General features: G+C 42.8%; 1 protein-coding gene across 1 annotated transcript in view; it reads right to left on the bottom strand.

Annotated features, from left to right (window-relative positions):
• Window positions 1-14,953, bottom strand: part of SPTLC1 (serine palmitoyltransferase long chain base subunit 1) — a 64,282-nt gene that overhangs the window by 36,920 nt on the left and 12,409 nt on the right. Inside the window, exons 4-5 of the mRNA XM_004428321.3 lie at window positions 7,442-7,535; window positions 6,798-6,870 (exon numbers count right to left, since the gene is read on the bottom strand). Of these exons, the coding sequence (XP_004428378.1) occupies window positions 6,798-6,870; window positions 7,442-7,535 (167 nt within the window). The remainder of the gene's footprint in view (window positions 1-6,797; window positions 6,871-7,441; window positions 7,536-14,953) is intronic.

The raw sequence follows: 14,953 nt of genomic DNA, 5'->3' as shown, positions 1-14,953 counted from the left end.
AGGACTGGCAATGGATGTTAGCTCAGAGCCAGTCTTCCTCACATACACACACACAAAGGTAGTTAGATGAGGGGGGTCCAAAACTCTCTTCTCAGTTAATTCATTTATTAATCAAATATTTAGTGAATATCACATAAAGACAGATACTCTGATAAGCTCTGGATCAGGGAGAAATATAGGGTTTCTGCCACTTGACAAAGTGACATAGACGAAAGAGGCATCTGGCAGCTGTCATCAGAGAGCTCAAAGCCCGGAGAGTGGGTACAAGGTTACACTGAGCCTCTAACCTACTGGTCTGAAGCACTGGGGTCCCTTCCACACTCAGAACTACAACACACCCACAGTGGTTTCTGACTGAAGACAGAGAACACTCGCTTGTGAACCAAAGGCTGGAGTGGGAACCAGCCACTGAGTGAGAGAGTAGAGGATACAGATGGTCTAAATTCAACCCCAATTTGATGGCAAGAGAGATATAGTGAGGAATTTGAAAATTCAGCAGCAATGTCCAGAAAATAAAGTGAAGCCCATTTTATTTACAGACTTCCTAAAGGATGCTACAGAATTGTGAAAATCAACTATTTATCTCATTGCAATCAAGTAATGATAAAAAACTAAGCATGCTTCCTTATAAGTTAAAATGTGTACCAACATTATCTATTATGCTAAAAACACATGAATTACCATTTGATTTCCATTACCAATGGGTTACAGTCATCTTATAGAACTGATACTTTCAATATACCAACGTTAAATAAACGTGGGATTTTACAATAACAAAGTTAAGAAGAATGTATCCCATTTCATCAAAAAGGTACCAAAGGGGCCCCTAGTTCTTCAAGCATCAGATATGAGACATCAACACCACGAAGTCTGAGAATCCTGCACCTGACTGCCCGCCCTTCTATGAGAGATGCTGCCAGTGAAAGGTTCCAGGCGAAATTTGACAAGAACGAGGGAAGCAGCAGAGCACAAGAGAACCAGCCACCCACCACGCCGCTGAGCACGGATGCACCTTCCTTTTCTTCTGCGTTAGTGCTCTCTGAGCACCCTCCCTTCAGGCAGGACCCACCACCTCGCCGCCTCTCTCTTCTGATTAGACATGAGAGCAGGGCCCCCATAGGAGGCCTGCTTCAAATTACAATGCTGCCTCTAAATTGGGACTATCTACCCCAAAACTTCACAATTTAGCTAGCAGATGAACAACACAAGCCGCAGTGAATTGCTTTCATTCAACAGCTCCACTTCAAAAAGAAAAACCATGCTATGGATGCAGACAAACTATTTTTGCTAACTACAAAAGGGATTTTAAATCATCCTGTAGACTTATGAAATGACTCTTCTCATGGATTAGTGAGGAGGCAGGAAGACAATCCTGGCTTTGTTTCAGGGCTTTATAGAGTTAGCTACCCAGTGGATGGAAACTGTATGTTCAGAGTATTCTCATCATTATATATACTCATAACCATTTTTATGTCATTGCAATAAAGTGGTAAGAAGAATCTCTATACAATAAATCAATGACTTACTGGTTCTTGTCTATTCCCAAAAGTTTAAAAAAGACTGGCCTTCGCGCACCGACATACTGCTTGTCTGGCCATGCTGAGGTGGCGTCCCACATACAGCAACTAGAAGGATGTGCAACTATGACATACAACTATCTACTGGGGCTTTGGAGAGAAAAAGGAAAAAAGAGGAGGACTGGCATTAAATGTTAGCTTAGGGCCCATCTTCCTCATCAAAAAGAGGAGGATTGGCACGGATGTTAGCTCAGGGCTGATCTTCCTCACAAAAAAAAAAAAAAAAAAAAGACTGGCCTTTTCCTCCTCCTACCTAAAGACACTGAGTTTTACCTGATGTCAGCCTTGCAAAGCCAGTTTTGTGACAGGTACATATTGGGAGCTGCGTAAGTTCTCTTGATGTATGATGGCTACTCTGTGCAAGGAAGAAACTCTCAACCCAAGGGAGGGGGAGGAAGCAAACAGGAAAACTGCCAGGGCATGTTCCCCGACTTCTGATGTCGGTCTTCTGCGCGTACGATCTGTTTCACCGGTTGGTACCAGAGATTTGCATGCAGTACAAGTAAAGCGCTACATTCCCCAATTCACTGCCAGGAATGATCACAGTAGGGAAGAGGCCACGGAGGGAGGTGGCCAGAAAGCCACTTACCGCCCTTTTTCCCACCCGCTCCCTCACCAGAATGTAAGAGACAGGAGGCAGGGCCCGTACGGGATGCCTGGCACCCAGCACAGGGCCTGCCCATGGCGGCCATCACAGGGGGTTCAGATCTGGGCTCCCTCATTGCCAGGTGTGGACCCTGGACAGGCCTGAAACTGCTCTGTGTGTCTCAGGTCCCTCATCTGTCAAATGGGTAACAGCTGTACCTGCCTCAAAGGATTGTTACGAGAACCGCACGAGTTAACGCTTAGAACAAAGCCTGGCATGGAAAAGGCAATAGGCTGTGTAAGCGTTTATTCAATGAAGTCAATATTTGTAGAATAAAAGAAAAGGTTTTCTTTTAAAAGGAAAAAAGTTACACTATCTTCTAATTAAGTTATCCAAATCCTGGATATTTAAGGATTATCTCATATTAAAGTCACTTGTTCAGTTTCCCATTTATATAATATTTCCTCTTATTATTCTGATTAGAATAAGAAGAGATATTATAGCCTTCTTGGTTGTTTTCCAGAGGAAGGACCATAAAATTGTCAACTTTAGAACAGTCTAAAAATAATCACCCAACTACATTTTCTCTTAAGGCCTCCATGTTTTTGTTACACACTGTTTTTTTTTAAACTCCTTGAGAGTTGTACAATTTTTCTTAAAAGCACAAATAATATCATTTACACACTCATTAGAACATAAATCCAGGGCTCAATGTTTTTCAAAACGTTTTGTGATTCTTACCAAAATGTTCTAAGCTGTGCAAAGAAGGATTGTTCCCCTCCTACACTGTGAAAACTACAATCCCATGACTGGTAGGAAGAAATGGCAGATCCAGGAATTTTATGACCAAATGCTCTTCCTACTAAAACATGCAGTCATGGTGCAGTTGGCTGCGCTAAAACAAAGAAAGAAAATATTTTTAAAAATAAACAAATGAACAATTGTTTACTATTGGCTCTAGAAAACAATTAAATGCCACTATCGCTCACCATGAAACCCTGCCATTAATTGTCTTTTGATCTAGTTTAAGACCAAAGAGCCAAGCAGGTATTGTATATGCAAAGCAGATCCTGGGGCACCAGTGATAAACCACAGGTAAATGAGATCTGAATGTATTAAAAACAAAACAAATGAACAGCAAGTTCAACAAGAAACTACCAAAATGTACTGGGACCCCATTAGCCTTAGAGGAAAGGAAGGCTCCGTAACATGATAAACCACTTGCTTGGTTCTAAAATACACATTAAAACAATAAAATGAGCAGGCTAAAAACTTCTGATCACATAGTCCTTACAAGAATATCATAAGAACTTGTTTACTTCTACCTGCCAGGCCTTTAGGAGGCAGGAGAACATTTAGTCTAAGAAACTAGATGAATTTTAACTCAATTGTTGTTCAATTTTCTTTTTCTGTATCAATTATCCAATATCATCTACATGTTACTGTGAAATAAAGAGAATGTTTTAATAAGGATATTTACTTTTACAACAAGTGATTTACATTCATTACCTGAAAAGCTGAGAAAAGATTGAAGAGAAAGAATTTATGTCTTTGAAAATAGATGCCTGGGGGCCAGCCCTGTGGCTCAGAGGTTAAGTGCGCGTGCTCTGCTACTGGCGGCCCGGGGTTCGGATCCCGGGGGCACACCGACGCATCACTTGTCCGGCCATGCTGAGGCCGCATCTCCCACATACAGCAACTAGAAGGATATGCAACTATGACATACAACTATCTACTGGGGCTTTGGGGAGAAAAAGGGAAAAAAAAAAGGAGGAGCATTGGCAATAGATGTTAGCTCAGGGCCGGTCTTCCTCAGCAAAAAAAAAAAAAAGAGGAGGACTGGCATGGGTGATAGCTCAGGGCTGATCTTCCTCACAAAAAAATTAAAAAAAAAAAGAAAGTAGATGCCTGAATGTAATACTTCTAGGAAAAAAAAAAAATTAAAAGCAACCTTTTGGGGTCCAGGGAAACAGACCCTGGCCTCACAAATACACAAGCAACTTCAAATGAGAGGAAAGGAGTCCTCATATCTGCTTTATTGCTCAGCGCAAAAAGTAAATGTACCCTAAATATTTAGAATAATTTAATTGTGGAGGGCATTTTAGAGATTTAAAATTTAGCCTTAGCTGACCTCAAGTAGCTTCTCTGATCTTATCTAACACTGAAATTTCAAGGTAATTTAACATAACTACAATAATTTAAGTGATTACCTCCAGAATAAACAAAAACATTGAAAATATCCTGTTGGAAAACCAAAAATGAAAAATAGGGACAATACATATATAAAGGAAAAAAGATGACAAGTATGCACGGGCAACTGTTAAGAAAGAACGCTATGAGTTTATCAGAGGTCGTTACATGTTACATTACTCCAAGCTGTAGGTTTGGTGTCTTCTTACGAAACCACCACAATGCAAATTAACCTTCAACCTTTGTCCAGATGCCACTATCTGTTTGAACTTTCAACTACAGCTAGGATAAGGACTCAGTGACCAATAAAGTAGTTGACAGAGGAGTTGATACACAGCTATGTGTTCATTATACTGCTCTGGTGGCCCATTCAGACACCTGAAAGATCGATCCAATTTAAATTTAAAACAAACTCACTCCAACAGCAGGGTCCAGAACGTGTGTGTGGTATGCCATCGTTTTTGTAAAAAAAAAAAAGGTGGGGAAACCTATGTATGCAAGTGGTTTGCACAGGCTGAAAAAAAGTCTCTGGAAGAACTAACCAGAAACTACTGAGAGCTGTCTTTTGCGAGGAGTGGAATGGCAGTGGGGAGAGGACTTTTCGCTCTCTATCTCTACAAACCTTTAGAAGTTTATATCGTGGACTGAATTATTCAATCAAGAAAATTAACTTAAAAATCATTCATCTCAAGACCCCACGTTTGGAAGCACAAAGCACACTATTATGCAAATACAACTTCAGGTGATCCAAAGGGAAAGCTGACTGACTGTTTTAACAATATATTTCCACAGCTCTGGGAAAAATGGTCTTGAAGATTTGAAACATTTTTTTTTTCATGACTTGATTTAGCAATAAATCTCTTATCTGTCTTCTCAGATTAACTCCCAAGCAGAGGCCAAGGCCACACATGCAAATAAAATCCACTAGGAAGAGAGGCTTTTAAGCAAGCAATTTCTTACCTCAGCAAGCAGATCACAGAACGAAGGCCTTGTTGATCAGATTACAACAAACAACCCCATAAAAAAATGCCTTTTCTAGTTTTCTAATACTTATCAAGGAAATAATTCCCAACCCATAAAAACTAAGCAAACAACACATGTTTGCACTAGGCTAGAGGCAAGAGGGAGACTCTGATCCGACCCTGGCCAAGTCTTTGATCTTGCCATTAAGACTAGGAGTCAGGATACTTGGTTTCTAGTTTTAAGGTTGAAATTAATGAGCTGTGTGACCATGAGGAAGTCACTTAACCTCTCTGGGCTTTCCAGTCTTCTCTGAATAGTTGGGATGCTAGAATACAAGATTTTTAAGATCCTTTCCAGCTGTAGGATTCTTGGACACTAACTCCCGTCATCTGTTTCCAATACAAATAATTTAACCACGAAACTAGCTAAGGAATAAAGAAAGGTCCTCCCTTAAATAAAAACATCTTTAACTTTGCAAGTGAAAAAAACACACAAAGACCCAGAAAATGCAAATGAAGACAGAAGGCAGAAGAGATTTCCCTGGCTCTACTTTCCCCACGCTGACATTCTGTAAGCCAGAATGTTATTTCCAGTAATATACTCATCTGAACAATTATTTAACAACATTTTCAAAATTTTCAGAAGCAAAGAACAATACACACTTAATAAAAACAACCACAAAATGCCACGATCTTCTTTGATGACTCTGAGTTAGGGAGTTGGTAGTGTTTGAAACCACAGCCTCATCCTAACATGCAGTTAGCCTGTCCCCGGGTCATTCACACACAAGGAAATCAAGGATCCTTCGTCTTCCTTCCACAAAGAAAACAGCTACATAGTCTATCGCTTCCCAATCTGTTCTCGCCTTTCTCCCCGGGCACATGGTGAGAGCTAGAGCTATTTCCCAGCCCGCTTTGCAGCGAGGCACGGCCAGGGCTGTGTTCTCACCAATGGAATGTGGGCAGTGATGCGTACCGCCACCTGCCCTCCTAAAAGGGTACTGCTGTCGCACTCCTGCTCCCTCATCCTCACTATGTGGCTTCAGCCACGAAGACAAGGACTGTGCCCTCGGCACTGCAGCAACAAGACGGGGAAGATCCGGGTTCTTGCACAACCACGAAGAGCAGAGCCACCCGCTCCCGGACCCCTCCCCTTACATCTGTCATGCACAACAGAAACAAACTGTGTCCCCTCATGCCACTGCCTCTTGGAGCATGCGCAACAGCAGCTCAGGCTTCGTCCTACCCAGACAGTGCACCTGAGGTATCTACAGCTCTTCTCCACAAACGACATTCAACCCCAGACCAAGGCACCTCCCACCAATGGTTCCAACACGAAATGTTTTAGAAAGTTAGATAAGAAATGGCTCTCACCAGCTTCACACCACAACTAATTAAGGATATCTTTTCTAAGGAGTTTTGAAATCAAATTGAATCATAATTCTTGAAAGCCGTAGTCTGAAAAACATGACAGAAACGTACCAAACGTGCCATAAAATCCTCTAGGTCCACAAGTCCCCACGCCGTACTTCTTTAGAGATGCCAAAGCTGCTGCCTTTGTGGAAGTAAAAAAAAATTAGATTTTAATAATCGTCTTTGAATCCGAAACTGACATTTCCTATTCTCTAACCCACATGGCTCCTCTTTCCTCCCTCCCCCACTCTCCTTCCTTTCTTAGTACTATGACGATTCTAACAATAGGATATAAAGAAAAGACAGATGCCAAGATCTAGGTTTATGACTTAAAACATGGAAAAGTTATGCTAGCTCGATTATCAAAATCTGGTCAACTTGATGCCTTTATACTTTTTGGTGTTTGTGGGCATAAGCCTTTCCTCAAAAATGTTTACTGGCCCAGAATCCCAGCAGGAGATGGAGCGATTTCCTAGACGCGTCTCCAACTATCACCCGGGTCTGGCTCATACAGTTCTCTAACTGTCACCCATCACTAAGCCACATCAGACCTTCTTGCGCCCTTTGTCAAAATCCTGGCTACAGCTCTGTCAGAAGAGTAATGGCAAATGCTTACACAGCCCTCTCTGACATGCTGCATTTGTCCCTTATTTTATGCCCAGGTTCTTCAGTCAGTGAGGCTATCTGTCCACTTCAGCATATGTGCCACTTACCTTGACCCTAGGGTTATCCAACAATCCAAGAAAATTAAATGAGGCAAAGTTTATACATTCTTTTCCATTCACCACGATGCTGTGGCTTGGAGGGCTGGGGAAGAGACAAGAGTGGTACACGTCAGGAGACATTCTGGGACGGGGCACACGTCTTCACCTTATCCTGGCGGCAGACAGGTCACACAAGTGTTGCTCTTCTGCCCTATTTGCATACCAGTCTCCTAGCTCTTTTATTTTTTATTTTTAAAAAGTAGAACTAGAAAATAGTATACAAAAAATCAGATACTTGGCCATTAATTCTGTTCTTAATAGGCTACCCTGTACTACCTAAATAAAAAAGAAAAGTGAATTCCAAGATGGATGGATGAATGGCAAAACTTTGCTTTGGTTTTAAAACTCACTTAAGAAAGAAGTAGCTAAATAAAGTACCTTAGGAAAAAAATCTGGAATAAGACCAACAGGGAGGAAACACAAAGAAGATCAAAGGCAACACTAGGCAGAGCAAGTTACAATCTGACAGTTAAGTGGTTTAAAACACCTATTATCTACAGGAAGCCACTAAAAGCATAAGCGGGATATGCTCCCAAGTTCTCAACTTAATGCTGGAACACCATTTGAGAGGCATCCTCCGGCCTCACCAGGCAAAACAACGGCAATAGGGTGGCCAGCAGCAAAGAAGCATGATCTGAGTTCCGCTGGGACAGGAGATAGGCTCTCGAGGAGACGGCCTCTCAAGTCCTCTACTGATAAACACTCTAGCCATTGGCCAGCCTTCAAAAACACGGGGCCAACCTATGGACGTGGGCTATTCAAGGGTTGTGAGACCAATTCAGCCAGTCACAACCAACCTATTTTAACTACAGGAAACCGTAAGAATACAATGGAATAGAAAATATCAGAATGCACCACACAGCAAGGGAAAGGAGCATGGCTCAGAACTCATTTCAGTGACACATATGCACTGGTCTGCATACTGGGCTGCTCTATAAAATGCACTGCAGTCAGAAAAGACTGAGAAACACTGCTCTCACTGGTATGTTTTAACAGAATGCGTTTTCTATGAAAAAATTAACAAAAGATGCTAGGAAACCAGGGAAGGAAAAGACTGACCACTTGAAGTAAATTCACAAAAGCAGATAAACTCAAACAAACGGCAGGAAGCCTCAGTGAAAAGAACAGGGGTTGTAGTCAGTCAGAGGGATCCCACCTGCATTATGGCTCCCGGCAGCTTCAGAAGCCTGGGGACATTACCTGGCCTCCGTGAGCCTCAGTTTCTTCACCTACAGAGTAGGGAGAGAATATACCTCTCAAGGTAACTGTCATAAAAGTGCCTAGCACATTAAGAGGTATTCTCTAAATATTTTCTTCCTTCTTCCCTATGGTTTCAAGGGCTTCTTCTCTTTCCAATCACCCACTGCGATTCCGAATCCATTGTGTCATTTAGTTCCCTGTTTCTCAGGACTTCTTTAAGTTTCCTAAGTCCTCCCTGGTGTGGAGGTGCTGGCTCTCACACAAAGATGAAAAATCAAAACACCTGTGTAGACAAGCCTGCACTAAGGGTTGCTGCTGTCAAAGCCAAGGCCACTTTACAAAAACGGTAACACACACAGAAATGCAACTATTAAGAATAAGTCCACCCAAAGCCCCTGACCATGGTCGATAAGCTGCCAAGAAGCAGCAGGACGTGGGGATGTAGGGATCTTGTTTCTGTGCGGCACTTGGAGCGGAAGAAAAACAGTGTTAAGTGAGAAACGGACGGCTCGCACCTGTGCCCTGCAGGCTGGCAGTAATAAGTCCTAATGGGCACTTGACACAGGAATCCTGGAGCCTAAGACCCTTCAGGTTCCCTTGCAGAAGCAAATAAAACCAATCTAGAAACATATCTCCACAGTCAAGGCCTCAGAGGACTTGAAGGAAGAAAAATGAAACCCTTCTCAATCAAGCACCACAACCTCACTGTTAGCGTGAGTCAGCATCTAATCACATAAGTGAACTTGGAAATAGGGAGGATGGTGCTTTACCAGAAAGAAACAAATGTCACAGACCCCTGTTAGCAACCGGTTTGGCACTGGAGCAAGAACACGCAACTAGACCAATGAAAGGATCTAGAACTCAAGAGAACTGCGTTTATATAAACACCTGGCAAATGATAGCAGCTGCCCCTCAAACTACTAAGTTACACCTATTTCTTTCTTTGTGGAGAAAAATAAAGTTGAATAACCATGTACAAAGGTAAATTCCAGATATATTCAAAACCTAAAAGATACGTGGAAAAGACAAGAGAAGAAAATGTAGAAGAATGTCTTTGTGACCTTGGGGTAGGAAACGATTTCTGAAACAAGTCTCCAAACACACAAAGGGAGACCAAAACGGATGAATTCGACTGAGTCAAAATTAAGAATTTTGGTTCAATGAAGATACCAAAGACAAAGTTAACGGATGGGTGATAGATTTCTTCTATTTCACTGACTCTAAGATGGCATCAACTGTATTTTATCTACCACTAAGGAAGAAAAACAGTACCCACTAAAATGTAACTGGGTTTTCTCTTCATCTAGAATTTTTACTCATATTTAACGAAAAGTCCTACTAGGCATTCATAGACAGATTTTTGTCACACTACTTTTTTACTTATGAAAAGGAAAATATAAGCAAGATAAATCAGTCAAGACATTCCTAACCTCTTCACCTGAGTTCTGACCACCTGTTCTCCTCTGCTGAGTCATGGATATCATGGGTATTCATACAGTATTCTCCTTCCTGCTATTCAAACCGAGGACAAAGGAGTTCAAGTTTCCCTGGATTAGGATGAAACTGTGCCTGTACCCACATGGTTAACGTGGGAAACAAAGTAACCAGTTTCTGAGCTTGCCTTGCAGAGCAGCAGGAGGACCACTGATAAGAGAGGAGCTTGCTGACAGCCCTCTGCCCAACTAAGCATTACGCAGGAGCACTGAGAAGCTAAAATGACTGATTCTAAGCTTTACCCATCATAAGAAATAGGAAAGACAGTCACCCGTGCACAGAGGACTCTTAGAACTTCAGCCCCCAAGGCCACATCTCTCTTCTCCCTCTTATTCTCACAATGTGCTTTGGAAAAATGCTTAGAACTGCATGTAGGCAAACTAATCTGTGACCGGTAGAAAGAAAAACTTGTCAACAGAAAATTTATGTCGTCTGCCCAAACTGTTCCTTCTGTCCCAGAAAAGAAGTAACTGAGGTTTTCTTAGATTCCTCAGGAATGCTGCATTCAGCAGATCTGCTGTGGAGAAGCACCCCACGTTCTGCAGTCATCCATCACCTGACATTTCTGAGCCCCCTCCCAATCCCGTTTGCCTTATATAAGTCAGTTCCAAATCAGCTCCCCTTTAAGATGGGTTTTTTCGGATGATAGTCCACCGTCTTCCGTTATGCTAGCTTATCGCTTATTCAAGTTCTTTCTCCACCACTGCCTGCTTGGCCTTTTATCTTGCGGTGAGCAGATTGGTACCACTATCAGGAGTATCCTGGCATTGCTTAGGGGATGCTCCACTATCATCTCTGAGATTACCCAAGTTAGTGTCACTCATTCTCCAAGTTTTGACGCTGCAACTTTCCTATTAGACTAAACTCCTAGTTTCATCTTTCCCCAATTGAATCACATGTTTCTAGAAAGTAAGCTGTTATTATCAAAAGGCAGCAGAAGTTTTACAAAGGATAATCAAAGCCTTAGTCACAGCTGCCTCTGTTCATCTGCTCAAAGGGGTCTGGCCATTTCTCCTGCCATCAGCTGACTGACTCACCAGCACTGTTCACAACTCAACTGAAGTGCTGGCAGTAAGCAGAGCCATGACCAAGTTCACTGGTACACAGGCAATGACAACTCCCTGGCTGACAACAACTCTCAGATCTCATTTCAGAGATCTTAATACAGTAAAAAAACGTGTGTCTTGGAATCAACATCAAAAACTGACCAAGCTCACTGGAGGATTCCTCTTTGGTGAAACTCAATGTCAAGAGAAGAAAAACAGAAAATACTAAGTTTGGGGTCCTTTCAAATTAATGGACAGGTCCTTGTCTGATTATCCTAGAGTGACGCCCACCACCAGTCAGGAAGCCCAGCCCCCTGACACAAGGCTTTCCATTAGCATTTCAGCAACTCATTTTTAAAAATGGATGGGGGGGCCAGCCCCGTGGCTTAGCAGTTAAGTGTACACGCTCCGCTACTGGCGGCCCGGGTCCGGATCCGGGCGTACACTGACGCACCGCTTGTCCGGCCGTGCTGAGGCCGCGTCCCACATGCAGCAACTAGCAGGATGTGCAACTACGACATACAACTATCTACTGGGGCTTTGAAGAGAAAAAGGGAAAAAAAGGAGGAGGATTGGCAATAGATGTTAGCTCAGGGCCGGTCTTCCTCAGCAAAAAGAGGAGGACTGGCATGGATGTTAGCTCAGGGCTGATCTTCCTCACAAAAAATAAATAAATAAATAAATAAATAAAAATGGATGGATAATTTAACATTTATGGTCAACTGATTTTTAATAGAGTTCCAAGACAATTTAATAGGAAAAGAATAGTTTTTTCAACAAATGGTGTGGGACAACGTGTAAAAGAATGAAGACAGACCCCCTACCTCACACCATATATAAAAAATTAACTCAAAATGAATCATGGGGAGGAGGAAGTCAAGATGGCGGCATAGGCAGACTCTGAACTCACCTCCTCCCACGGACACAGCCAATTTACAACTACTCATGGAAAAATTACCCCGAGACAGAACTGAAAACTGGATAAGAGGAACTCCTGCAACAACGGACAATCCTAATTGAGGTGGAAGAGGCAGAAACTCCCTTCTGGAGAGGAAAAACGCTGCCTTCACAAGCCGCAGCGCTTCACGGCTGCCCAGGAGCAGCGCACAGGTACGTAGCCTCCCTGGAAGCGCGGGGCCCTGAGCCGGGAGCGCCCCCGCTGGGGGCATTTTGTGGACCCAGCACAATCGAGACGAGTGGCATAATATCTGACTTTGCCTGCTATTAAAACATTGGGGAGCACCCCCAGAAAAGCTGGTTCACAAAGAAATTAAAACTGGCTCTTAAAGGGCCCATGCACAAACTCACCCGTTTCAGAAAGCAACCTAAAATCACCAGAAAGAAAGATGCACAGTGCTGTGGTGAAAACAGACTCACCTAATAGGCCCTGAGTGCATCTCGGTGAGGGGTGAGACCTCTCCAGGGACTGGGACCTTGGTGGCGGCCATTGTTGTGGCCTGGTGTGGGCGTGCTGACACAGACGCCATTGGAGTTCTCCCTGAGGCTTGCTAGCCCAGGGTCTGCCCCACCTGCTAGAGCACCGATTTAATCCAGCTCAGCCAGGGCAGGCAGCCCACCTTAGAGCCAGGCCCCACCCAACAACAAGCCCTCAGGCAACTTGTGGGCCTGCATAGATTGGTGACTGGATTCTCTGCTGCCTGGCAAGTGAGCCAACTTCAGCGGGGCAGGACGTGCACGAGGAGCGGGTGGGGTGTGTGGGGCTCCCACCGTGGAGAGACTGGGTCCGCTTCGGGAGGTTGGGGCACGCACACGGGGCAGGACTGTGTTGACTGTGTGTGTGGACCTGTGGGCGGCAGGGCTGGTCAGCTGCAGAAGACTTGTGCTTCTCAAAGACCCACATAGGGAATTTGCCCCACCTTCCAAAGCCTGAAACAATTGGGTGCTCCTGTGCCTGAGGCCAGCCCCACCCAGCTGCAATCCTCAGAGAGCTGACAAGAGACCTAAAGGCTGGAGGCTTATAGCAATTGTAAGGCCCTGAGCCTAACAACCTGCCACGCTGGGGGCCTACTCACTTAAAAGAAATACTGCAACACAAATGTGGTATTAGAACTTGCAGCCAAATGTGCTGGGGCTCCCCACACCTGATAAAGAGACTGAAGGGCCAACAACTACAAGAAGCTGAGCGTTACAACAGCTGGCCAGGAGCATAACTCGGCCTCCCTGGGCGCCTACAGGGAGAGCAAACAGGCCACAACAGAAGGACACATGTAGCCCACATAGGGGTCACCCCTGGAACATTGAGAACTGAGGGAAGCACACTGCAGGCCTCCTAAGCCATCACTTACATAAGGTCACCTATCCAAGAGCAGGAGACGTAGCTGACCTACCTAATACGTAGACACAAGCACAGGGAAAGAGGCAAAATGAGGAGGCAAAGGAATACATTCCAAGTAAGGGAACAGGACAAAATTCCAGAAAAGGAACTAAGTGAAACATAAATTTAAGAAGATTGAAATAATACCAAGCATCTTTTCTGACCACAACAGTATGAAACTAGAAATCAACTATAGGAAGAAAATCAGAAAAGCCACAAATACGTGGAGATTAAACAAAATGCTACTGAACAATGATTGGGTCAACGAAGAAATCAAAGAAGAAATCAAAAAATACCTGGAGACAAATGAAAATGAAAATACGACATGCCAGAATTTATGGGATACAGCAAAAGCGGTTCTAAGAGGGAAGTTTACAGCAATACAGGCCTATCTCAACAAACAAGAAAAATCTCAAATAAACAATCTAACACTGCACCTAAAGGAAGTGGAAAAAGAAGAACAAACAAAGCCCAAAATCAGTAGAAGAAGGGAAATCATAAAAATCAGAGCAGAAATAAATGAAATAGAGACCAAAAAAACAATAGAAACAATTAATAAAACCAAGAGCTGGTTCTTTGAAAAGATCAACAAAATTGACAAACCTTTAGCTAGACTCACCAAAAAAAAAAGAGAGAAGGCACAAATAAGTAAAATCAGAAATGAAAGAGGAGAAATTACAACAGACACCTCAGAAATACAAAAGATTATAAGAGAATACTATGAAAAGCTATATGCCAACCAATTCGACAATCTGGAAGAAATGGATAAATTCTTAGAATCATACAACCTTCCAAAACTGGAGCAAGAAGAAGTGGAGAATTTGAATAGACCAATCACCAGTAAGGAGATCGAAACAGTAATCAAAAGAAAATTACAGGTCAATATCACTGATGAATATCGATGCAAAAATGCTCAACAAAATACTAGCAAATCGCATACAACAATACGTTAAAAAGATTATACACCATGATCAAGTGGGATTTATTCCAGGTATGCAGGCATGGTTTAACATTCACAAATCAATCAATGTTATACACCACATTAATAAAATGAAGAATAAAAATCACATGATCATCTCAATAGATGTAGAGAAAGCATTTGACAAGATACAGCATCCATTTATGATAAAAACTCTGAATAAAATGGGTATAGAAGGAAAGTACCTCAACATAATAAAGACCATATATGACAAACCCACAGCTAAAATCATCCTCAATGGTGAAAAACTGAAAGCTATCCCTCTAAGAACAGGAACCAGACAAGGATGCCCACTCTCACCACTACTATTTAACATAGTACTGGAAGTCCTAGCCAGAGCAATCAGGCAAGAGAAAGAAATAAAACGGATCCAAATTGGATCAGAAATAAATGAAATAGAGACCAAA

The sequence above is a fragment of the Ceratotherium simum genome, chromosome 20 (genome assembly GCF_057802395.1).
Source record: "Ceratotherium simum simum isolate JZ-2026a chromosome 20, ASM5780239v1, whole genome shotgun sequence".
NCBI classification, from domain to species: domain Eukaryota; kingdom Metazoa; phylum Chordata; class Mammalia; order Perissodactyla; family Rhinocerotidae; genus Ceratotherium; species Ceratotherium simum.
The sequence above is the reverse complement of the archived record's forward strand: the minus strand, read 5'-3'. Positions and strand labels throughout refer to the sequence as shown.